A 25,532-nucleotide genomic window follows, 5' to 3' on the forward strand; every position below is an offset into this window, starting at 1 on the left:
ATGTTTAGATTGAATAGAATGTTCTAAAATGTTCTAGAAACTTCTAAAAGTGTCTGATAGCACATTCTGCAAGATTTGAAAAGATTTCTGAAATGTAGAAACAAATTCTTCTAATTATGAAAAATTTCCTACTAGATCTGGTCAGTTAAAGAATGATCTTATTAACATTTTAAAAAATCTATAGAACATTTTATATTCTTTCTTTCAATGTTTTTGCTTATTTGCAACATTTCAAAAACAAATAGATAAGCAATTGAGATTTTGCAAAGGTCTTTGCCTGGCATGAAAACCAATAGTAACCCATACTATATTGAAATAAGGCAAAAATGTAAATCAATTGTTCTAACCACAAAAGCAAAGTTTTAGGATCAAAATAACTTTTTTCTATTTTGTTTAGATGGAAATAACTGGAAAATTATGGTCTGGGGACAAGGACAAGACAAAAGTGAAATTCTGTTACATAGTGAATTATTATTGTTATTATTATTATTATTATTATTATTATTATTATTATTATTATTATTATTATTATTATTATTACTATTATTATTATTATTATTATTATTATTATTATTATTATTATTATTATTATTATTATTATTATTATTATTATTACTAGAGACTGGAAAATATCTAAGATACCTAAAAATATTTTTTACATAAAACTGATAATCGCATAAAAAAAAAAATGCTGTTTCTACTGGATATTTACACAAAGTGGCCCAAACACGACATTTTTTTACCAAATCCCTATTAAAACTTCGTGACAGTGGCATTTCAGCAATATGTTTCACGTCTACTAATGATTGAAGTAGAAATAAAAAGATATAGTTAAGTGATGGTAAGTGAAGGTAAGTAGGTAAGTAAAATCATCCAACACAAAAAAAACAATGTTATCCTCTTCACATGACTGATACTTAAATTATTCGTTATTAAAACCATTAGACATAAATAAGAAGACTAGGACGGTTATCAGTCTGAGTCATCAGTGGACAGAAAAGACATAAAACCTTTGACACGTCTGCTACCATGGACGTGTATGATACAAGTCACTAGCTTTGCGTCGGCCATCAGACGTCACTACCTTCCCACAATGCCACTCGCACTCCTCAGTCCATATGAGTTACGGTATTCCAATTTTTTATAGCTTTTTCTTTCGATACATAAAAAAAAAAAAAAAAAAAAATACTGACGAACAAAATACGAATAACAATTTTAGATTATTTTAAGAGTAAAAATAATGACAGCTGGCGTGTTTTGTGTAGTATGTATGGAGGTAAACATCTTTGCAGGGAAGGAATCTCTCTCTCTCTCTCTCTCTCTCTCTCTCTCTCTCTCTCTCTCTCTCTCTCTCTCTCTCTCTCTCTCTCTCTCTGTAATCGAACCAGAATAACGTAAAGTAACTTGAACTAGCCTAAAAACTAATTTATCTCCGTCAAACTTATCCTTACCTATCATATACCCTAACCTGACCAAAAACCCTGAACTAACCAAACCAAAAATATTACTGTAGAGAAAAGTGCAATTATGCTGTATATGATTTAGTCCCTATGTGGCATTAACAATTCCAGAGTGTTTGCTTCCCCTGTTACGTGTACTTCCCTGCAGATGATGGAGTTGGGATAATCTATTATAATTCTGGTGTCCTGAAATACCAATATATCAGTCGAAATACACCCCTGACTTCCCATGGGTAAAAGATTTGCCTTTTTTTTTTTTCTCATGCATTTTTTCAGTGAAATAAAACAGCGAGAAAAATCACATATTAGTGATTCCATCCATTTTAGTGAAAAGTATTTGAATGAAAGGTCTTAATGGCAATTTTCTTTTTTCCAATCTGTAGGTATTATCATTATTATTGTTATTATTATTATTATTATTATTATTATTATTATTATTATTATTATTATTATTATTATTATCATTATTATTATTATCATCATCATCATCATCATCATTATTATTTCGGATGGAGAGGGTCTTATTGGTCTTATCAAAACCATTCACACTTCAGCAGCCATGACGCAACAAGAGACTCTTATTTCTTTCAAACTGTCGTAATATAACAGAATCGAAATAAATATAATCCCGTTTTGCTCACCTGAAGTTAAGGTGACGCGCGAGGGCTTCCATCATGGGCGTGTTGAGGGAGTCCGTGAGGCGCACCACAGTGCCTAGAACATCGCTCACACGCACGTAGTTGATGTACGGAAAGTATGTCATCGTCACGATTCGGAATTGGTGGCCGTTGAAGTTCTCCTTATATTCTGATATATATATATATATATATATATATATATATATATATATATATATATATATATATATATATATATATATATATATATATATATATATATATATATATATATATGTGTGTGTGTGTGTGTGTGTGTGTGTGTGTGTGTGTGTGTGTGTGTGTGTGTGTGTGTGTGTGTTATGACTAATTTAACAAGTTAGGCTTGTCTAAATTATTCCGTATATTTCTCGCAATTACCATCTCCATTAGTTTACCTATAATTGAAGTTAAGCTGATAGGTCTATAGGTCGACGTTAACGTTTTATCTCCTTTCTTAAAGATGGGCACTACATTCGGTTTGGAATGGTCATCGTGTGCTTCCGAAGCAGCTGTAATTTTATTCCAGAAGTATTTCTGAAGCAGTAAAATTGATTGAAGACATTTTTTTTTTAATTATGACGTCGCCTACGTAATATTTTGTTACGTGTTTTAAATTTATCTGTAATTTATCACACGGTTCTTTACATGAACAAAACCCTAATGCGGTGATCCCCCCCCCCCCCAGTTCTCTACGTCTCTCGGCAGGATCACTCTAATCGCTCCAGCAGTTAGTTCTGTCTCATAGAAAGTCCCCTCCATTCAGGATTGTCTCTCACAGAAACAATCCTATTAACTGGGCCAAAGTCTGGGAAGCGTGCTATGTAACAATGCTGTCAATGTTCCCGGAATGTTCGCGTCTTATCTAATGTCACTGGTATACGGGGCGTGGTTCATTATCATATCAGTGTGTTCAGTGAACGTATCGGGCTTTTCTTTTCGCTGGATATTAAGTCACTATACGACGTTTTACATTCAGTATTTTAGAATTCTCGCTTTATAGTTTCGATTGATGTATTGAATGTATCAAATGTTTCAAGTAGGAGTGTGCCTCACTCTCCCCCGAACTCACATGCATTACCATAATTGCAAAAAAACTATCACTGTTGTTGCATTGGGTGTCTCGTTACCTTCAAAAGGCTTGATGAGCGACAGGTATTCAGGAGGAGGTCGAGGTTTGGAAGACAAGATGACCATATTCTCATCGATGTACACTCAACAGAAATCCACCACAGTTGCCCTTTCAGACGTGAGGGTGAGGTCCATGGAGAAGTCTGCCTTTACGTGCTGCAGGGTGCCCACGATGCCCATCCAGTTGCCTCTGTTCCCTTCCAGACCCTATTGACAGTCCTCAGGCTCCATCACTTCGTACCTTTAAATAGCAATCATAAAGACTCCCGCTTCGAGAGAAATTGTGGAACTGAACGAAAAGACTAACTTGACCAAGGGAGTGTCCAGACTTCTTTTTTTGCTCACCAGAAATGAAATGTCAGATAATGCTAACCAAAAACAAGTTGGATATTGTCCAACTCACCGCCTCACAATCATCGTAGAGCTTAAAAGTTTGCAGTGCAGTCTGTTGCAGCTCATATTGATAGGTATTGTAGTTAGGAGTATTTTTTTTTTTTTTTTATGATGTGTTGATGTTAGGAGTATTTTGTTGGTTTTTGTTATGATGTGTAATATTATGTGAAAAGTGACTTATTATATATCAGTCTCAACAATTACTATTATTATATATATGTATATTTCACTATTTCATATATTCATCCCACGTGTACCATGGCCAGCCTGTCCTTTCTCTACCTCTCAAGGGAATTTCATACCCACTTCCAGTCCTTAGGGATAACACCTGCATACATATGTTCGTCTTCCTTCCTGGTCATTTCTCCTCCTTCTCTACCTCAAAGGAACTTCACACCCACTTCCAGTCCTTATGGATAACACCTGCATTCGTCCCCCTTCTCTACCTCTCAAGGGAATTGCACACCCACTTCCAGTCCGTAGGGATAATTACCTGCGATCATTTAGCTCAGATAAATACAGCCCGCATGTAGCGAGCTCTCAGTTCGAGTTCAGTCCCAGTCAGAGTCGGAGTCAGTCAGTCACCCAGTCCAGATCAGTCAGTATTGGTCTTTCACTTAGTTCCTCTCAATCACAGTCAGCTGTGAGAGACGCTGCTCAGTTATGAATCATATCACTTCAGAGAGAGAGAGTACAATCAATCATCACGCTACAGTTTCGTCTAGAATCAATTGTGTGCTATCTAACTATTATTAAATCAAGAACTCTCGTCATTGTGTCTTTTATTCACACATATCATATATCAACCAGATAACCACGACCTCCAAGCAGGAGGAGGCAGTAGACACCTGCCGAAACGATAATTACTCCCAGTGAGGTCTAAAGCACTGTTCAGGGGGTGCTGTGAACTTATCATTAAACCCAGCTGTGACCTCACTGAACGTTTCCCTTTGTGTCTCACAACACAAGGGGGTAGTCACAGCCTGCCCTCTAAAGACAACTCTCTTCCTCCACACAAAACTACAAGCACCTAATAACACACACCCTTCACTCAAAAATTTTAAAATTATGGCGACTCCTACACCAGCCTCGGAGTCCCCATCTGGGGAGGGGACCATAAATGTCCCCAGGTCGGACTGCCTTTCTGTCGACGACCCTAAGTGTCTTGACACCCCCCTCAACTTTTTCTTCATTAACTTCTGCAACATTCGCGGTCTAAGATCTAATTTTCAATCTGTAGAACACCACCTCTCCTCTTCTAAACCTCATCTTCTTTTCCTCACTGAAACTCAGGTGTCTGAGGCAATTGACAGTAGCCCCTTTTCTGTTCCCTCCTACTTTCTCTATCCTCATTTTCGATCCAAAGCTGGATGCTGCGTTTGTGTGCGCAATGACTTAACCTGCTCTCGTGCCCACGCTCTTGAATCTTCCGAGTTTTCCACCATCTGGCTACGACTACAGAGTCATTCTCATACTAAATTTATCTGTGCTGTATACCTCTCTCCTAACTCCTCTTACTATAAGAAATTCTTTGACTACTTAACTTCCAAAGTGGAGCACATTCTGACCCTCTTCCCTTTTGCAGAGATCTCCATTCTTGGAGACTTCAATGTTCACCACCAGCTTTGGCTTTCCTCTCCCTTCACTGACCATCCTGGTGAACTAGCCTACAACTTTGCTATCCTCCATGACCTAGAGCAATTGGTGCAACACCCTACTCGTATTCCTGACCGTCTTGGAGATACGCCCAACATTCTTGACCTTTTCCTGACCTCTAATCCTTCTGCTTATGCTGTCACCCTTTCTTCTCCGTTGGGCTCCTCCGATCACAATCTCATATCTTTATCTTGTCCTATCACTCCAATCCCTCCTCAGGATCCCCCTAAGCGAAGGTGCCTGTGACGTTTTGCCTCTGCTAGTTGGGGGGACCTGAGGAGGTATTTTGCTGATTTTCCTTAGAATGACTACTGCTTCCGTGTCAGAGACCCGTCTTTGTGTGCTGAGCGCATAACAGAGGTGATAGATAGTGTCTGGCATGGAGGCGTACATTCCTCACTCTTTTTCTCGTCCTAAACCTTCTAAACCTTGGTTTAACACAGCTTGTTCTCGTGCTATACATGATAGAGAGGTGGCCCACAAAAGGTACTTAAGCCTTCCATCACCAGAATCTCATGCACTTTATATTTCTGCCCGGAACCATGCCAAAAACTCCTTCATTAACAGAAAATGTCAAAACCTTTCAAGATCTAACTCCCCTCGTGATTTCTGGCATCTAGCCAAAAATATCTCCAATAACTTTGCTTCTTCTTCTTTCCCTCCTCTACTTCAACCAGATGGCACCACTGCTATTACATCTATTTCTAAAGCTGAACTCTTTGCTCAAACCTTTGCTAAAAACTTTACCTTGGACGATTCTGGGCTTGTTCCTCCCTCTCCTCCACCCTCTGACTACTTCATGCCACGTATTAAAATTCTTCGTAATGATGTTTTCCATGCCCTCGCTGGTCTAAACCCTCGGAAGGCTTATGGACCTGATGGGGTCCCTCCTATTGTTCTCCGAAACTGTGCCTCCGTGCTTGCACCTTGCCTAGTCAAACTCTTTCAGCTCTGTCTGTCAACATCTACCTTTCCTTCTTGCTGGAAGTTTGCCTACATTCAACCTGTTCCTAAAAAGGGTGACCGCTCTAATCCCTCACACTACCGTCCTATTGCTTTAATTTCCTGCTTATCTAAAGTTTTTGAATCTATCCTCAACAGGAAGATTCTTAAACATCTATCACTTCACAACCTTCTATCTGATCGCCAGTATGGGTTCCGTCAAGGCCGCTCTACTGGTGATCTTCTGGCTTTCCTTACTGAGTCTTGGTCATCCTCTTTTAGAGACTTTGGTGAAACTTTTGCTGTTGCCTTGGACATATCAAAAGCCTTTGATAGAGTCTGGCACAAAGCTTTGATTTCAAAACTACCCTCCTACGGTTTCTATCCTTCTCTCTGTAACTTCACCTCAAGTTTCCTTTCTGACCGTTCTGTTGCTGCTGTGGTAGACGGTCACTGTTCTTCTCCTAAATCTATTAACAGTGGTGTTCCTCAGGGTTCTGTCCTGTCACCCACTCTCTTCTTATTATTCATTAATGATCTTCTAAACCAAACTTCTTGTCCTATCCACTTCTATGCTGATGATACCACCCTGCACTTTTCCAGCCCTTCAGGAGGTAAACATATCTTTCTAAAATTTCTGATTGGGGCAGAGCAAACTTGGTATTGTTCAATGCCTCAAAAACTCAATTCCTCCATCTATCAACTCGACACAATCTTCCAGACAACTATCCCCTCTTCTTCAATGACACTCAACTGTCCCCCTCTTCTACACTGAACATCCTCGGTCTGTCCTTTACTTATAATCTGAACTGGAAACTTCACATCTCATCTCTAGCTAAAACAGCTTCTATGAAGTTAGGTGTTCTGAGATGTCTCCGCCAGTTTTTCTCACCCCCCCAGCTGCTAACTCTGTACAAGGGCCTTATCCGTCCATGTATGGAGTATGCTTCACATGTCTGGGGGGGTTCCACTCATACTGCTCTTCTAGACAGGGTGGAATCAAAAGCTTTTCGTCTCATCAACTCCTCTCCTCTAACTGACTGTCTTCAGCCCCTCTCTCACCGCCGCAATGTTGCATATCTAGCTGTCTTCTACCGCTATTTTCATGCCAACTGCTCTTCTGATCTTGCTAACTGCATGCCTCCCCTCCTTCCGCGGCCTCGCTGCACAAGACTTTCTTCTTTCTCTCACCCCTATTCTGTCCACCTCTCTAACGCAAGAGTTAACCAGTATTCTCAATCATTCATCCCTTTCTCTGGTAAACTGGAACTCCCTGCCTTCTGTATTTCCACCTTCCTATGACTTGAATTCCTTCAAGAGGGAGGTTTCAAGACACTTATCCACCAATTTTTGACCACTGCTTTGACCCTTTTATGGGACTGGCATTTCAGTGGGCATTTTTTTTTATTAGATTTTTGTTGCCCTTGGCCAGTATCTTTCCTACATAAAAAAAAAAAAAAAAGAATCACCGCCTCACTCCGGTCCTCCACGCTACCAACATTCCAAGCATCCTCATTGACTGGGAAAGTAACAAGAATCATCAATCATCAACTTCAGAACAAGAGAGGTGACAATCACGCAATCTGGATCAGTGGTGCATCATTCTGTCTTCTTCGCAATTCTAGAACAAGTGGATAACTTCACTGATACAATTATTCGGATAACTTTTGAATGTCGATGTACTGCTGAACACTTCATGCAAAATAATTATACTTGAATTTGAAGTATATTTTGTGCATTTTGCGGTTGTGTTACGTGATACTCCGGAGAATTTGTTGTACTTAATTTTAGCGAATTAAAATAAGAAAGTTATCAGTGTATGCTGTATCCCATTAAGTATCCAGTCTAAGCAAGATTGCAACTTTGCAACCTACAATATAGTAATGTAACTGATTCATGGTTTTATCCGTTTTTAGGCATTGTGTGGCTAATCGTAATCGTGAGTGTGATGGTGTGGGGCGTGATGCTGTGGTTGTTGTTAAGGATAAGGAGCGGAGCATTGCAGGGGCCCAGTATGGGCATTGCATCATCACTATTCTATGGCTGGGGGTTGCTCTTGGAAGATCGACCTTACGAGCCTCCTACCAATCTCACGGGTCAGGTAACATTTTATTCCAGCACTTTATTGTATGTGTATGATATATAGCATAACATCTATCTTGAAATCCCTTAAGGGAGATCATAATCTCTGTTCTTGGTACCAATACTCAGGTAAGAAGTTTCTTGGCCTTGGATCACATTTGTAAGCTCACAGGCATAGCTCTGCCACATGGGCTGACATGGCTAAAAGTAGGTGAAACAAAAGAAAATTGTACATCCACACATTTCGCACTCAAGAAAATTTCAGTGCTGCTCCTCACTGTCCTGGAAGAAATCTTGAAATAATAAACGTTAATCTGTTAAACAGAACATTAATAAGCTGAGGTAAACAAGCATAGGCAGAAGGCACATCTCTTCTGGTGAAGGGGAATCACTTTCTCCTCAATCACAACACTACGCTCACTGGTCACAGACAGAGCTGGGCCCAACGGTATATGAGAGATTTAATCATTCGTCAACGGTTACAAATGTTCTTTGAATGGCTGGGAAGAGATGACCTGGATGAATATTCTATGGCCGTCCCCCACTGGGAGCTTCTGACTGTTTAAACTGAGCATCCGTGTGCAGCAATGCATAAAGAAAAAAAACAACAGAAGCTGCGCTGGCCAGAATTCATAGGCACAGCCTAGCATTACTGCGGGTTTCGGAGTCTGGTGGGCTAAACGGACTGGTTACGAGAGTTTATGAACTAAAAATAGAACAACAAAGATGAAAGGGCTGTTTAGCGTAGAAGGTAAAAGAGGTGTCAATTTTTTTTTTTTTTTTTTTTTTTTGACGTTATGGTCTGCATTTTGAAACACTTTGGACCTTTCTGAGAAGTGTTTTGAGAGACCACAAGGATAATTATTAGTCGGGTTAACATGGGTACTTTTAACACTGATAGAGCGGAATCCTTGTTCAATTATCATTAGAATCGTGAAAATACCTTTGAAAACCACAATCATTTTCACTAGAGCTTGTTAAAGTTTGATTTGTAATTAATTTCGAAAGCATTTATATTGCGACGAATCAGAATCTACATGTTCCATCATCAGGCGTAAAAACAGGTAAGATACGAGTATCATCCGTTTTTAAGTCTGATGATGGAACACACAGATTCTGAAACATTGCTTTTAATATGTATATTCTAGCCCTGGTCTCGATCTTCATTCTGAAACCACTTTTCAAATGTGTCTCGAAATGTGTCTCGGATCAAGAAAACATTTTCACACATATAAAATGTTTAATTTATTACAGGTTTTAGTGGGCATCTGGCTGATAACTTGTCTGATGCTGCGGGCTTTCTACATGTCCTCTCTCATATCACGCCTGGTAGAGGGTGGTAAGCCTCCGGTCATCAATGCAATCGAAGAAATGGTAGCAAGAGGTGAAACTGATGGATGGAAATTGGGCTCTGTCACCATGACAGGAGTGTTCAATACTTTCTTCAGCACCAGTTCAAATCCGGACTTCCTTATTGCTAAGCAGTTTATGCAGGTGTGTTCCAGAAGATACATATATATATATAGAGAGAAAAATATAGATATAAATAGAGACACAAATGGAGACAGGTTAATATATAGATAGATAATATGGGGGTGCAAAAGAAAATATTTAAGATTATAAGTATTTTAATGCTGTTCTTGTCAAAACTTTCGTTGCTCTTGTTATTGCTGTTGTTATAATAATGATCATTAATAATCAATCTACGCAACTCTCGAGTAGTGTGGCCAGTGAGGATCAATGCTTTTATGTCCCGAACGATAAGATGGATCATTATTGTTATTATTAGTATTGTATTATTATTATTATCATTATTATTATTATTATTATTATTATTATTATTATTATTATTATTATTATTATTATTATTATTATCATTATTATTGTTATTATTATTATTATTATTATTATTATTATTATTATTATTATTAGTAGTAGTAGTAGTAGTAGTAGTAGTAGTATCATTGTTGTTGTTGCTGTTGTTGTTGTTGTTGTTGTTGTTGTTGTTGTTGTTGTTGTTGTTGTGTTGTTGATGATGACGATGATGTTATTGTTGTTGTTGTTGTTGTTCTTGTTGTTGTAGTGGTGGTGGTGGTGTTGGTGGTGGTGGTGATGTTGTTGTTGTTGTTGTTGTTGTTGTTGTTGTTGTTGTTATTGTTGTTGTTGTTGTTGTTGCTGATGATGACGATGATGTTATTGTTGTTGTTGTTGCTGTTGTTTTTGTTGTAGTGGTGGTGGTGGTGGTGGTGGTGGTGGTGGTGGTGGTGGTGGTGGTGGTGGTGCTGATGATGATGATGATGATGATGTTATTGTTGCTGTTGTTGTTGTTGTTGTTGTTGTTGTTGTTGTTGTTGCTGTTGTTGTTGTTGTTATTGTTGTTATTGATGAAGGTGCTGTTTTCTTTTATGTAAGAGTGGCTCTGACCACAGAAAGTTTCATTGAAGAATGCTAGCGCCCAAAGAGAAGTCAAAAACACCATCCAAACTTTTGAGGACATGCTAGTATATTTAGTACGAAGCCTCCATCTAAACTTTTTTTTTTTTTTTTTTTTCACAGTCCGTCTCTATCTAAACTTTTCATATTTCAGACGATGGGGCCGGAGGAAGGGATGAGGAAGGTGCTAGAGGGAGATTTCTCCTACATCCACAATTACTACGTGATGCGCATCTTGCTGGCCACTCACCAGCAGGGCACGGACTCCATCCCCGTCCACATCAGCACCACAAAGTACCCTCTCTTCCCCGGCAACACCTGGGCATTCCGGTGCGGTGGTACTCAGGACCGCATTTTTCGTATTTTGATATACTTCTGCGCCGCATCTCCACTACATTCAAAATGCTGCAGTTGAAGTGACAGGTTTTTAAGGATATTTTTACAGATGAATAAGATTTCTACATCATTAATAGTAGAAACACTTGAGAACGCGGCCAATCGTCTCTGGCCTTTAAAAACATTTGTGATGAGAGAGCAGAGCGTTTGTAAATACGGGCCATAGACGGATAAGTGGAGATAGTGGGGGAGGCTCTAACTTGGAATTATAAAAATAGATAACGATGATGGTGGTGAAATTGATAATGCGCATATTTCTAGCCAAAAATAAAATGCTCTGGTTTCGGTTTCAGTTATGTCTGTAGTTTGTTTTCGCTTTCTTTTTTTTTTTTTCTTTTATAATCTTTTAAGTTAACCTTTTTCATATTTCTTAACAATTTTTCTTAACTACTTCGATTCTTCCAATCTCTTTACTATGGCGAATACCTTTTCCTTTTTTTTTCTGCCTTTTGTACCTCTACTAAATATTGTACACATTTAATATTGTGAATTATCGCCGTTATTTACATATATCTTCCTCAAATTTCCGTATGAGAGAATTTTTGCATTATGACTCATTAGGTTTCTTGATTACCGCTGTTGTCTTCTCGATCCATCAGGCCCAGCTCCTCGTTCATCACTAAATTTAATGAAGGCATTCAGCGACTCCTGAACGCGGGACTCATTGACTTCTGGATGGAAGACGTCATCTTGACCAACGTGACCAAGAGGCGCATACAGGAGAAGGAATCAGATGAAAATATTAACTTTTCAAATACGGTAAATGCAAAATACATTTAGTGTGTGTTTGTGTGTGTGTGTGTGTGTGTGTGTGTGTGTTTAACAATGAACTATGAAGCACTCTATCTACAAAAAGCAAACTGGTGTAGGGAATTTCGTCATCTAATTCACGTATAGGTTAAATTTCTTTAGAACGGTGTAGTTTTTAGTTTCCTTGCTTAATAGTTCCAGGAATCCGGAAGTGTTATTATTATTATCATTGTTACTATTACTATTATAATTATTATCATTATCATTATTATTATTATTATTATTATTATTATTATCATTATTATTATTATTATTATCATTATTATTATTATCATATTTTTATTGCCATTATTAATACCATTACCATTACTATTGATGATATTACTACTACTACTTTAATTACTACTACTACTACTACTACTACTACTACTACTACTACTACCACTACTACTACTACTACTACTACTACTACTACTACTACTACTACTACTACTACTACTATTGCTCTTACTACTACTACTACTACTACTGCTCTTACTACTACTACTACTACTACTACTACTACTACTACTACTACTACTACTACTACTACTACTACTACTACTACTGCTGCTATTTTTTCATGAGTTTATGTGTTTTATTATTTTTTCCTCGTCTCTATCTCTTCTAAAACACTTGTCTCCATTTAGTTTCATTTTCAAAACTTATCTCTGTGTATATGCTGTGGCAACATTTTCTGTCGTACCCATGCAAGATTCAAGCAACCGTTTCACTTGGTTTGAACAGAACAGCAGGTGGTGCTGGGGCTGCTTCACTTGCAAGTCACCTTCTACCTGCTGCTCACTGGCCACACAGCAGCTGCCTCTGTCTTCCTCGCCGAGCACGCACTAGCTCGATAATGACCAACAAAGAATTACGTGTATATATTGGGACGGATTTACGTGCATGCGATTTTTTGTATTTTTTTTATTTATTTATTTTTTTATTTAAATGAGTTAAGTATAAGTTAAGCTTGCTCACATTCACTTAAGTTTAATTATGTATAAGTTGCAGGTTCAATATTAGGGTATGTATTATTTATTTAGTTAATTCCGGACTATTATATGTCATGGATAAAACTGCGTGAAAATGAACAAAATAACGGAAATAATTACGCATCATGCTGATTTCGTATCGTATATTACAAACAATTAAACACCTGTACTTTTTCTCTGCATCAATGTACCAGTATGGAATATTACGTTTTGTTACATGCTTCCTTAAAACAAATGCGAGCAGCAGTGGTAGACAACCTGAACGTCACACGGGTGTTATGAAGGTAAACGTAGCACAGTCACAAATGCTTCGAGGTATTATCATAAATAAAACCGTTGAATTCCTGTTTTACCTCTGATGATCACAATATCCAGTCAGTTGTACAAATAGTTCCATATATACCCATTCCTGAAACCACACAAACACCCTCATAAGCTTAGGTGTGTGAGAGTGGCAGCGTAAGTCAGGTAGCGCCGTCTCTTCGTCACAGCTGTCAAATTTGTACTGTGACAGTGTTAGGTAAGTTGGCTTCTCTCCTTCGTCACAACTGCCAAGTCTGTACGGTGACAAGTGTTGGGATAAGTCATGTAGCGCCACCTCTCCGTCACAGCTGTCAAGACTGTGAGCGTGTACTGGGACAGTGATGGGTAAGCTTGCTCCTCCTCCTGGTCAAATCTGTCAAGTTTGTGAGCGTATTGTGACAGTGATGGATTAAGTTTGTAGCTCCTCCCTCTCCTGACAACTGTCAAGTGTTGGGACCGTGTTGGGGTAAGTTACAAGTTAGTTCCTTCCTTTGTCACGCCTTTCAGTCTGTATTGTAACATATGTTTGCAACAAGATGACTTTTTCCCACATTTTTTTTTTTTCAGTGGTTCACTGTGTGACATGTGACGTTAAAGAGAGAAAAAAACTGCCTTTCGCGGTTTTCTATTAGATTATAGATTCGAAAACAAAGAAAAGTTGGATTCATGTAAAGGGAAAGACTTGGCGTATTGAACAACGACAACAACAACAACAACAACAACAACAACAACAACAACAACAACAACAACAACAGCAGTAGCAGCATCAACAGCAGTCATGAAAAGGCTTTCCTTTTCATGACCGTCACTAGTAATCCTTCATTTAAGCACTGATATATAAATTTCAGTAGTGGTAAAGCATAATGGAAACAAGAGTGAAAACTAAAGCAACCCTATTAATGTACATCCTATCACGATAAGACGGCGTGGTTCATTTCAGCAGCTGATAGCCGGGACACCCTCAGGGGGAAGTGGTGTTGTTTGTCTACCATTTACAAATAGTTTAGTTATGGATTGCCGCCACACATAGTTGTAGTGAGAGAGCAGAGCGTTTCTGAATACGGGTCTAAAAGAGATGAATAAATTAAGGGGTCACAGAGGCCACACACTTTTCATAAAAATAAAAGTAAGGAAGCTTTCTTATAGATTTTTATTCTTTTTATTGTCTTCAGAGTATAATTTCGTATCAGTTGGTTCTGTCATTCAAGCTCCCCAAGAATGATATCAGATAGCATCAGAACACATGTTCAACAGAGAATAAACTTTGATACAAATTCAGATAGGATACATCTGATAGACGGACATGTTTTCTTTCTAGTTCATTTCTGCTGTGTACAGAATTTCACAGTAAAGCGTAGAGAGAGAGAGAGAGAGAGAGAGAGAGAGAGAGAGAGAGAGAGAGAGAGAGAGAGAGAGAGAGAGAGAGAGAGAGAGAGTATATAGTGGTTCAATTAGTGAGAACAGCACGTTATTCAGTAATCGCTCAGAATTTACTATAGACCACGTGTTCAGCGAGGAAGAACACACTCGCCGCTGCAAACCCAATAGCCAACGTGTAGAAAGTCGCCTGCAGCTGAAGTAGCCCAAGAATTACCTGCCTTCCATCGCTCTGCAACAAAATTTTAAAAATCTATCTATCTGTCTGTCTATCCATCAATCAATCAATTTATCTATCTGCCTATTCGTCTATTTACCTATCTATCTGTTTTATTTAACTGCCTAAAAGGAAAAGAAAGGCAATATGTTGGCAGATATATTGACTGATGCCACAATGCACTTCACCACAACACGTGTCGGTGATGTTCTCGCCGAAGTATCCTCCACTTCCTGGCGTTTCTGTCGTATGTGCTCACTGATGACGTCTTCCATCCAGTGTATTATCAGCCCGTTGTCCAGAAGCTGCTGCAGGGCCGTGTCAAAGCGACTTATGAAGGGCGTCCCTCTTCTGGAGAAAGAGAGAGAGAGAGAGAGAGAGAGAGAGAGAGAGAGAGAGAGAGAGAGAGAGAGAGAGAGAGAGGGAAGACAAATAAATAAACCAGGTAATAGGTGCTTTAAGCTGCGGAACAACTTAAAGGAGCTTTTCCCCAGCGGCTGGGCGGCTCTAATTTTTTGACATGTCGCAGACCTAGTCATATGGAGCCCGCCTGCACACGCCACGCCAAGTGTCGCGCTGCCGTGATGGTTAGGGTGAGTGACATGTTGCTATAAATGATTCTGTGTTTTCAATATGTTTAGTTTTATCTGCATTCTAATCACGAGAGTTTTTACTACTTAATGCAATAATATGTTTCAGCACTCAATGATTAACTGCTGAAAATAGCGAGCATAAGTAAAACATGTTATAAACATTTTTTTAACATCTTCGCAGTTCAACTCGTCGTAATACCATTTTCTTTTTTTGTTTCGTCAAGTTTTTACAATACATCTTTATTCTACAGCCACTGCTGAGTCTGATGGTGTCAACAATCAGACTCAGCTCGAGCTCGAGCTGTAGTGATGAGGCGATTGTTGCGTGAGTTGCAAGGCAGAAACCTTTGCTCACCTGCGGTTAAGTCGAAATATGCAAAATACGGCAAAACGGTGGGTCTGACGAAAAAAATGTCATAAGATAAGGAAGATGCGCCGTCAAAAGTTACTTTATTTTAGTTGTTTCCGAGACTGAAATCGCAATTTTTATATGCGATGGACACCAAAAGGTGCTCCTGGCCAAATCATCGTTGTACCCTCCAAGGGCCAGGCGGAGCGGAGGGTTGTAGAGATGTGCGGTAACAAGATTAGAACACCCCAGGAAATAAATAAATAAATAGATGATGGTAAACAATAATAATAATTCAATGATAAATTAATGAAATTATGATAATTTACGGTATAGTTAATATTGCTGCTGCTACTACACACAAGAAAAAAACAACTTGAACAAGAACAACAATAACAATAATAAGAACATGAATAACGAGCAACAACAACAACAGCAACAACAGCAACAACAACAGCAACAACAACAACAATTACAGCAACAACGACAACAACAACAACAACAGCAACAAAAGCAACAACAACAACAACAACAATTACAACAACAATAACAACAACAATTACAGCAATAACAACAACAACAACAACAATTAAGGCAACAACAAAGACAACAACAACAACAACAACAACAACAACAACTACTACTACTACTACTACTACTACTACTACTACTACTACTACTACTACTACTACTACTACTACTACTACTACTACTACTACTACTCCTCCTCCTCCTCCTCCTCCTCCTCCTCCTCCTCCTCCTCCTCCTACTACTACTACTACTACTACTACTAATAATAATAATAATAATAATAATAATAATAGTAATAATAATAATGATAATAATAATAATAATAATAATACAACTACTTCTACTACTACTTATTGCGAGTAACTTGGGAATAATTTTGATAACCATAGTTTGTTAGAGATTCCATGTTATGGTTCACAAGAGCACGTCATGACTCACACCCTTGCTGAATATTCATAGGGAAGTCGAGGAGGCAGCAGGTAAGGGAAGTTATTATGGCATCATACACTTGTATTTGGGAAAGGCGTCTGATGAAGTGCGCTACGGAAAGCTCATGAACATGGCTAAAAACCAGAGAATGGACGGGAAAATTCTAAGATGGGTCAGGTCATGGTTATGCGACAAGCGACAGGGTGTTACAGTCTAAGTGGGACAAGTAACTGGCGGAGGAACTAGAATAATTTGTTTTAGGACCGCCATCGTTTAATTACATTCATGATCTACTGTAGATAACGAATGGAGTTAGTAGCAACATTAGTAAATTTACAGACGACATGAAGAAGAGTTAATTAGGTCGGATTCTGTTGCAACCGACTTGCAGACAAATTTTGGTAAAATAGACGAATAAACCGATAGATAGCAAATGCAATTTAGTATTAACAAAAACAAAGTACAAAGTAGGTAGAGGAAATCCACACAATAGGTGCATAATAAAAGACAAGGCTGTGTTAAGATTAGAGGGTGAAAATATAAATTCCTGGTAATTTAGATTTCTGTCACAGAAAATAATGTATAAGGGTCAGAAATTGGGATTCCTCCTCAGGGGCGATGAAATTATGAGACAATGATGGTCAGATGTCACCTGGACTACGATATGCAGTTCTGGTCCCTATGCTGCAAGAGGGAAGTAGGTCTGTTAAAGTCAATACAATGGACAACTTAGAATACGTAAGGGATGTTTAATGTTCCTCACGAAAGGATATTAAAACACTTAAATTCATATTAGCTGGAGAGACATACACTGAGAGATCTGATAAAGATATATAAAAGATGCAGGGTATATAAGAAAGATGTAAACAATACGGTAAGTAGTTAGGCCAAGAAAAAAAAAAAAAAAACGGTTTCAAGCTTGATCAAATGAAATTTTAAAAAAGTTAAATAAGGTACTGCTTCTCAAATAGAGAAGGATGCATAGTAATCAGAGAGAATATAAAGCTTTGAAAGATTTGATAACTTTGTGGATAAAGATAACAGGGTGTTGTAAGGTGTATGCTTTATACAGAGACTGCCACAAATATGTCGTCCAGCCTCTTGCAGGTTCCATTTTGCTGGCAGATGTTTATGATTTCTTTCTCTACCTTATCGTCTACATTTGCCAATATACATAACATTTTTTTATAGTAAATGATAAAAAGAATACACTTTCTATATGCATATTATCACTGCGTACCTGAATGCCCAAGAGTTTCCAGCAAACATAGGGTACTTGGTGGTCCCAATATGAAATGGGTTATCGCCTTTCTCTTTCGTGAGGAAGGTTTCTATCAATATCTTTGTGGCGTAATAATTACGCATATAAGAAAAGCCGCCATCTAATACCCTTTTAATACCGACATCTGTCGCCATTGTCTGGAGGAAGAGAACACAAATTTGTCACGAATACATGACATCCTTCTGTTTTTTTTTTTTCATATTTCATAGAAAGGAAGGGGGAGGAATGTCATTTCACCTCAAGACTGGTGTAAATTATTTAAAAGCAATAAACTCTACAATGAAGTGGTGTTCTTCGAACCTGCATGTGAGCCTTGACAGTGTGGTAGTCTGAGTTGTTACTGATGGTCAAGAAGGTGTTAAATGCGCCATCAAAAATCTCTGTTCCCCATTGCCAACCAACGCTTTTTCGAAGGCCAACCAACGTTTCCAAGTCATTTATGGAAGCAGATTTTCCTTGAACGACAAGATGCGATATGAAAGAACACGTGTAGGACGCCCTCAGTATGAGGCAGGCTATGAGCCACACACCTACCAATATCTGAAACAGAAATTGTACATTATACAATATACTCGTGTGTGTGTGTGTGTGTGTGTGTGGGAGAGGGGGTCTCTCTCTCTCTCTCTCTCTCTCTCTCTCTCTCTCTCTCTCTCTCTCTCTCTCTCTCTCTCATATATATATATATATATATATATATATATATATATATATATATATATATATATATATATATATATATATATATATATATATATATATATATATATATATATATATATATATATATATATATATATATATATATTTTTTTTTTTTTTTTTTTTTTTCTCTCTCTCTTCAGTGTTTAGAGAAAGCTTTTGTTTGTCCTCCACCTGGCCTGCGATGGTGACAGGAGGGTCGTAGGGATGGTCTTCCAGCAGCAGACCCCACCCGTAGAAGAGTGATGAAGCAAGACTCAGGCGGTGCCTTTCCGTGACGTCATGTTTTATCATCAGCAGCACCCACAACGCCACACCCCACACGAAGGTGCCCACCACCACGGCAACCCACAATGTCCCTGAAGAGAAAAGCATTGCAAAATATACCTATGATGGCACACACACACACACACACACACACACACACACACACACACACACACACACACACACACACACACGTAAGCACGCACGCACGCACGCACGCGCGCGCGCGCGCGCGCATATACCTATGATGGCACACACTAAGACACACACACACACACACACACACACACACACACGCACGCACGCATATATATATATATATATATATATATATATATATATATATATATATATATATATATATATATATATATATATATATATATATATATATATATATATATATATATATATATATATATATATATATATATATATATATATATATATATATATATATATATATATATATATATATATATATATATATATATATATATATATATATATATATATATATATAAACTCGCGCGGGCGCGCAATCTAATAGAAAGATAAAAAAAAATCGAATCTGCTTTGGAAATATTCCAAGTCTTAAGTAATGATGTGTTGCAGATATAATGTTATTCCCTACGAAACATATGCAGGATAAAAAATCGGTGATGAAAACGTGCACACACAAAGTTGTTGAAAATCAATTCAATGATACTCTGCCAAGCTTCCTAAAAGCCCACAGGTTGTATCCAGTTTTTGCTGTGTGATGTTGTCTTTATAATCTTATGAAAGGACGCGTTAATGATTTTATTCCTTATTCATATTCATAACCTTTGATTCACGACATCATAGTAAACTGTTTGTATGTTCAATTGTGGGTTAAAATATATATATATATATATATATATATATATATATATATATATATATATATATATATATATATATATATATATATATATATATATATATATATATATATATATATATATGTTTCCGAAATGGCTTCTTTACATTTCAGGCACCATGGAAACACTTTATTGGCGATCTCGTGGCTCCCTTCACTGAATCTTGGTCATGGTCGCATACCCTTGCACATTCCGAAAATTAAATTGGCTTCGATTTAGGAAACGTTATTTTTACTTTTTAGGAGCGATAAAAAAGCGAGCGTATATTTATTTATTTATTTTTTATTATTTTTTTATTTTATTTATTTTCATTTATTTATTCTTTTTTTATGTAGGAAGGACACTGGCCAAGGGCAACAAAAATCCAATAAAAAAATATGCCCACTGAAATGCCAGTCCCATAAAAGGGTCAAAGCAGTGGTCAAAAATTGATGAATAAGTGTCTTGAAACCTCCCTCTTGAAGGAATTCAAGTCATAGGAAGGTGGAAATACAGAAGCAGGCAGGGAGTTCCAGAGTTTACCAGAGAAAAGGATGAATGATTGAGAATACTGGTTAACTCTTGCATTAGAGAGGTGGACAGAATAGGGGTGAGAGAAAGAAGAAAGTCTTGTGCAGCGAGGCCGCGGGAGGAAGGGAGGCATGCAGTTAGCAAGTTCAGAAGTGCAGTTAGCATGAAAATAGCGGTAGAAGACAGCTAGATATGCAACATTGCGGCGGTGAGAGAGAGGCTGAAGACAGTCAGTTAGAGGAGAAGAGTTGATGAGACGAAAAGCTTTTGATTCCACCCTGTCTAGAAGAGCAGTATGAGTGGAACCCCTGCAGACATGTGAAGCATACTCCATACATGGACGGATAAGGCCCTTGTACAGAGTTAGCAGCTGGGGGGTGAGAAAAACTGGGGGGAGGGGTGAGAAAAACTGGCGGAGACGTCTCAGAACACCTAACTTCATAGAAGGTGTTTTAGCTAGAGATGAGATGTGAAGTTTCCAGTTCAGATTATAAGACAGTAGTAAAGTAGACAAGTATAAGTAGTAGTAGTTAGTAAAGGACAGACGGAGGATGTTCAGTGTAGAAGAGGGGGACAGTTGAGTGTCATTCAAGAAGAGGGGATAGTTGTCTGGAAGGTTCTGTCGAGTTGATAGATGGATAGATGGACGTCTATGAAAAGACGTGGGAAAGTGCAGGGTGGTATCATGGAGAGAAGAGTGAGGAGAAGAACAGTGACCGTCTACCACAGCAGCAACAGAACAGTCAGAAAGGAAACTTGAGATGAAGTTACAGAGAGAAGGATAGAAGCCATAGGAGGGTAGTTTGGAAATCAAAGCTTTGTGCCAGACTCTATGAAAAGCTTTTGATATGTCCAAGGCAACAGCAAAAGTTTCACCAAAATCTCTAAAAGAGGATGACCAAGACTCTGTAAGGAAAGCCAGAAGATCACCACTACAGCGGCCTTGACGGAACCTATACTGGCGATCAGATAGAAGGTTGTGAAGTGATAGATGTTTAAGAATCTTCCTGTTGAGGATAGATTCAAAAACTTTAGATCGGCAGGAAATTAAAGCAATAGGACGGTAGTTTGAGGGATTAGAACGGTCACCGTTTTTAGGAACAGGTTGAATAAGGCAAACTTCCAGCAAGAAGGAAAGGTAGATGTTGACAGACAGAGCTGAAAGAGTTTGACTAGGCAAGGTGCAAGCACGGAGGCACAGTTTCGGAGAACAATAGGAGGGACCCCATCAGGTCCATAAGCCTTCCGAGGGTTTAGGCCAGCAAGGGCATGGAAAACATCATTGCGAAGAAATTTAATAGGTGGCATGAAGTAGTCAGAGGGTGGAGGAGAGGGAGGAACAAACCCAAAATCGTCCAAGTTAAAGTTTTTAGCAAAGGTTTGAGCGAAGAGTTCAGCTTTAGAAATAGATGTGATAGCAGTGGTGCCATCTGGTTGAAATAGAGGAGGGAAAGAAGAAACAAAGTTATTGGAGATATTTTTGGTTAGATGCCAGAAGTCACGAGGGGAGTTAGATCTTGAAAGGATTCGACATTTTCGGTTAATGAAGGAGTTTTTGGCTAATTGGAAAACAGACATGGCATGGTTCCGGACAGAAATATAAAGTGCATAAGATTCTGATGATGGAAGGCTTAAGTACCTTTTGTGGGCCACCTCTCCATCATGTATAGCACGAGAACAAGCTGTGTTAAACCAAATTTTAGAAGGTTTAGGACGAGAAAAAGAGTAAGGAATGTACGCCTCCATGCCAGACAGTATCACCTCTGTTATGCGCTCAGCACACAAAGACGGGTCTCTGACACGGAAGCAGTAGTCATTCCAAGGAAAATCAGCAAAATACCTCCTCAGGTCCCCCCAACTAGCAGAGGCAAAACGCCAGAGGCACCTTCGTTTAGGGAGATCCTGAGAAGGTATTGGAGCGATAGGACAAAATAAAGATATGAGATTGTGATCGGAGGAGCCCAACGGAGAAGAAAGGGTGACAGCATAAGCAGAAGGATTAGAGGTCAGGAAAAGGTCAAGAATGTTGGGCGTATCTCCAAGACGGTCAGGAATACGAGTAAGGTGTTGCACGAATTGCTCTAGGCCATGGAGAATAGCAAAGTTCTAGGCTAGTTCACCAGGATGGTCAGTGAAGGGAGAGGAAAGCCAAAGCTGGTGGTGAACATTGAAGTCTCCAAGAATGGAGATCTCTGCAAAAGGGAAGAGGGTCAGAATGTGCTCCACTTTGGAAGTTAAGTAGTCAAAGAATTTCTTATAGTCAGAGGAGTTAGGTGAGAGGTATACAGCACAGATAAATTTAGTATGAGAGTGTCTCTGTAGTCGTAGCCAGATGGTGGAAAACTCGGAAGATTCAAGAGCGTGGGCACGAGAGCAGGTTAAGTCATTGCGCCCATAAACGCAGCATCCTGCTTTGGATTTATTTATTTATATTTTTCATTTTATTTATTTATTTTTATTTTATTTATTTATTTTTATTTATTTATTTATTTTTTTTTTTTTTTGTGTGTGTGTGTATGTTTGTTTCCTCGGCCAACTTCCATTACCTATAAAAAATCTCACATTAAGATCAACTCACCTTCAAATGGTCTGAATAAAGCTAAGTATTCAGGCAGAGGCGTTGGCTTCAGGGACAGTATGGACATGTCTTCACCGATGTAAGCCCGACAGAAGTCCACCACTGCCTTTCTCTGAAGTGTGATCGTCAGGTCCATGGAGAAATCTGCTTTTTCATGCTGGAGAGTTCCTACGGTACCCGTCCAGTTGCCTCCAGTGGTCTCGAGGCCCCACAGGCCGTCCTCTGGTTCACGCACTTCATAGCTGTTGAAGAGAGATTTGTTATGACTAAGCACCTCCGTAAGACAATGTTATGTCTCAGTTTTGTGTATAGAACAATCAACTTTAAAAGAAATGTAAACGTTAATGTGAACTGCGGCGTAAGATATGATGAACTCAGACACACTATACTATGATGCTCCCTAATCTCTCTGTTCTGCTCAAAGTAAAATTTTACTTGTAATGTCAGCTTCCTTTATTTTAATTGTACATTTACTACACATCAGCACCGATAAAAATTCTAAAGCTCACCTGAAGTTGAGGTGACGCGCGAGCGCTTCCATCATGCGCGTGTTGAGGGAGTCCGTGAGGCTCACCACAGTGCCTGGAGCATCGCTCACACGCACGTAGTTGATGTACGGGAAGTATGTCATCGTCACGACTCGGAATTGATGGCCGTTGAAGTTCTCCTTATATTCTGATATATATATATATATATATATATATATATATATATATATATATATATATATATATATATATATATATATATATATATATATATATATATATATATATATATATATATATATATATATATATATATATATATATATATATATATATATATATATATATATATATATATATATATATATATATATATATATATATATATATATATATATATATATATATATATATATATATATATATATATATATATACACACACACACACACACACACACACACACACACACACACACACACACACACACATCAAGTTGAACATGCTTTTATGAGCCACAACTTTTTTTTTATTTTATTTCATTTTTTTTATGAGCCACATTAAGAGTTTAAAATTAATTTCGTCGGTCGCTGAAACAGTGATGTTCCCTGGAGTACATGCAGTGCATTAGGTGGAGAAGACCGTCGACCTTTGAAGATTTTATCTTTAGTATAAATTTCGGTCAGAATAGGCCACATCCAGACTGTAAGATGAATTACTTCGGAAACACAATAAAGCGTCCCATGAGAAAATGAACAAGAGCGTTAATATTATTATTCTGTCTCAAAGAGAAATATTTTTTGTCCGTCATATTCATGTCAAGATTGAGATTTACATGATTATTAGTATATTTATTAATATATACTGTGTTTCACATAATACAATATAAGCGTAAGGCTTGATTCAATGCTGCACTTTTCCCAGACACCTTTTGGTGATCAATGTTCGTTTGCAAAGATATATTATATGACATTCATAGCATGTACTTTTGTATTTTATGGTGATTGTTTAAAAAATAAATTACCACTGTTTGGTGAAACTTCCTCTACAGGTGATGGAAGGTGAAAGAGGAATCGAGTGATGTGATTCATGAAATGAGGAAACACAAAGAAGAAAAAATTAATTGAGCTTTTGTCCCAAACGTCCGGACGCTGCCACCCATTGATGTGTACCAATGTGTCAGTCTCATGTTCACCCGCCGCCTCTAGAGAAGACTCAGAAGAGGGAGCAATGAGGCAGTGATTATTCAAAACTTATCGTTGACTCTCTTACTAATCAACACCAAGATGCCATGTAAGGTGAGACAGTACTAACCATTGCTCATGAACAGCCTAAGGTCCTGTGGCACGCCACCATCCAGGTCCCAGCGGTAGAGTCGCTGTACGCCTGCATTCCCACCATGACAATAAAGACACCTGCGGTAGATCTGTACTGTGCCTCGCCTGCCTACAGGATTACACATATACTTATTGCATAAATACAAATATGGATACCCGTAAATACGTATACGAATTTAAGAGGATCTCTGTAAGCCAAGCACATAGCATCGATAAAGTTTTTAGATGTACAGAATTCTTATATATATGTATGAGAAAATTGTGGGCGACTGATATAAAGACATAACATAAGAACATTTAGGAAGCTGCAAGAAGGTACCAGGGCTGCACATGGGAATTCTAGTGTAAAATGTATCTACCCATATCTACTTGTCATCCCTATCCATTAAGTTATCTAATCTTTTAAAGCTTCTTAATGACTCAGCACTAACAATGTCGTTACCAAGTCCATTCCAGTCATCTCCCACTGTCTCTGAATAAATTTCTTTGTATTTGCTTATCTAACTTTATCAAAAGAGTGCGCTTAATTTGTAGTATAAGGAAATTAAGGTGAAATGACTACAACTAGCTATCGTACACTTTAGCGGGTCATTAAGTCGCTGTTTCTCACTATCATTTACTCACTGTACTGCAGCATAAAGTTAAAGACTACATCACCCTGCGAGCTGGCGTAAGGAGCTATGTAGAGGGCGAGGCGCGTGTTGCGGAGGGCAGAGTTGTCAAGAAGACTATTTGCTT

General features: G+C 38.3%; 1 protein-coding gene across 1 annotated transcript in view; it reads right to left on the reverse strand.

The window, feature by feature from the left end:
- Positions 1-14,418: 14,418 nt before the first annotated feature.
- Positions 14,419-25,532, reverse strand: part of LOC135104658 (glutamate receptor ionotropic, kainate 4-like) — a 15,401-nt gene continuing 4,287 nt past the window's right edge. Inside the window, exons 3-11 of the mRNA XM_064012192.1 lie at positions 25,452-25,532; positions 24,772-24,903; positions 23,479-23,644; positions 22,970-23,211; positions 18,887-19,071; positions 18,315-18,554; positions 17,973-18,151; positions 15,019-15,181; positions 14,419-14,845 (exon numbers count right to left, since the gene is read on the reverse strand). The exon at positions 25,452-25,532 is cut by the window's right edge and continues 68 nt beyond it. Coding sequence (XP_063868262.1) covers positions 14,720-14,845; positions 15,019-15,181; positions 17,973-18,151; positions 18,315-18,554; positions 18,887-19,071; positions 22,970-23,211; positions 23,479-23,644; positions 24,772-24,903; positions 25,452-25,532 — 1,514 coding nt within the window. The 3' untranslated portion in view covers positions 14,419-14,719. The remainder of the gene's footprint in view (positions 14,846-15,018; positions 15,182-17,972; positions 18,152-18,314; positions 18,555-18,886; positions 19,072-22,969; positions 23,212-23,478; positions 23,645-24,771; positions 24,904-25,451) is intronic.

Source organism: Scylla paramamosain, chromosome 11, assembly GCF_035594125.1.
Source record: "Scylla paramamosain isolate STU-SP2022 chromosome 11, ASM3559412v1, whole genome shotgun sequence".
In the NCBI taxonomy this organism is placed as follows: Eukaryota; Metazoa; Arthropoda; class Malacostraca; order Decapoda; family Portunidae; genus Scylla; species Scylla paramamosain.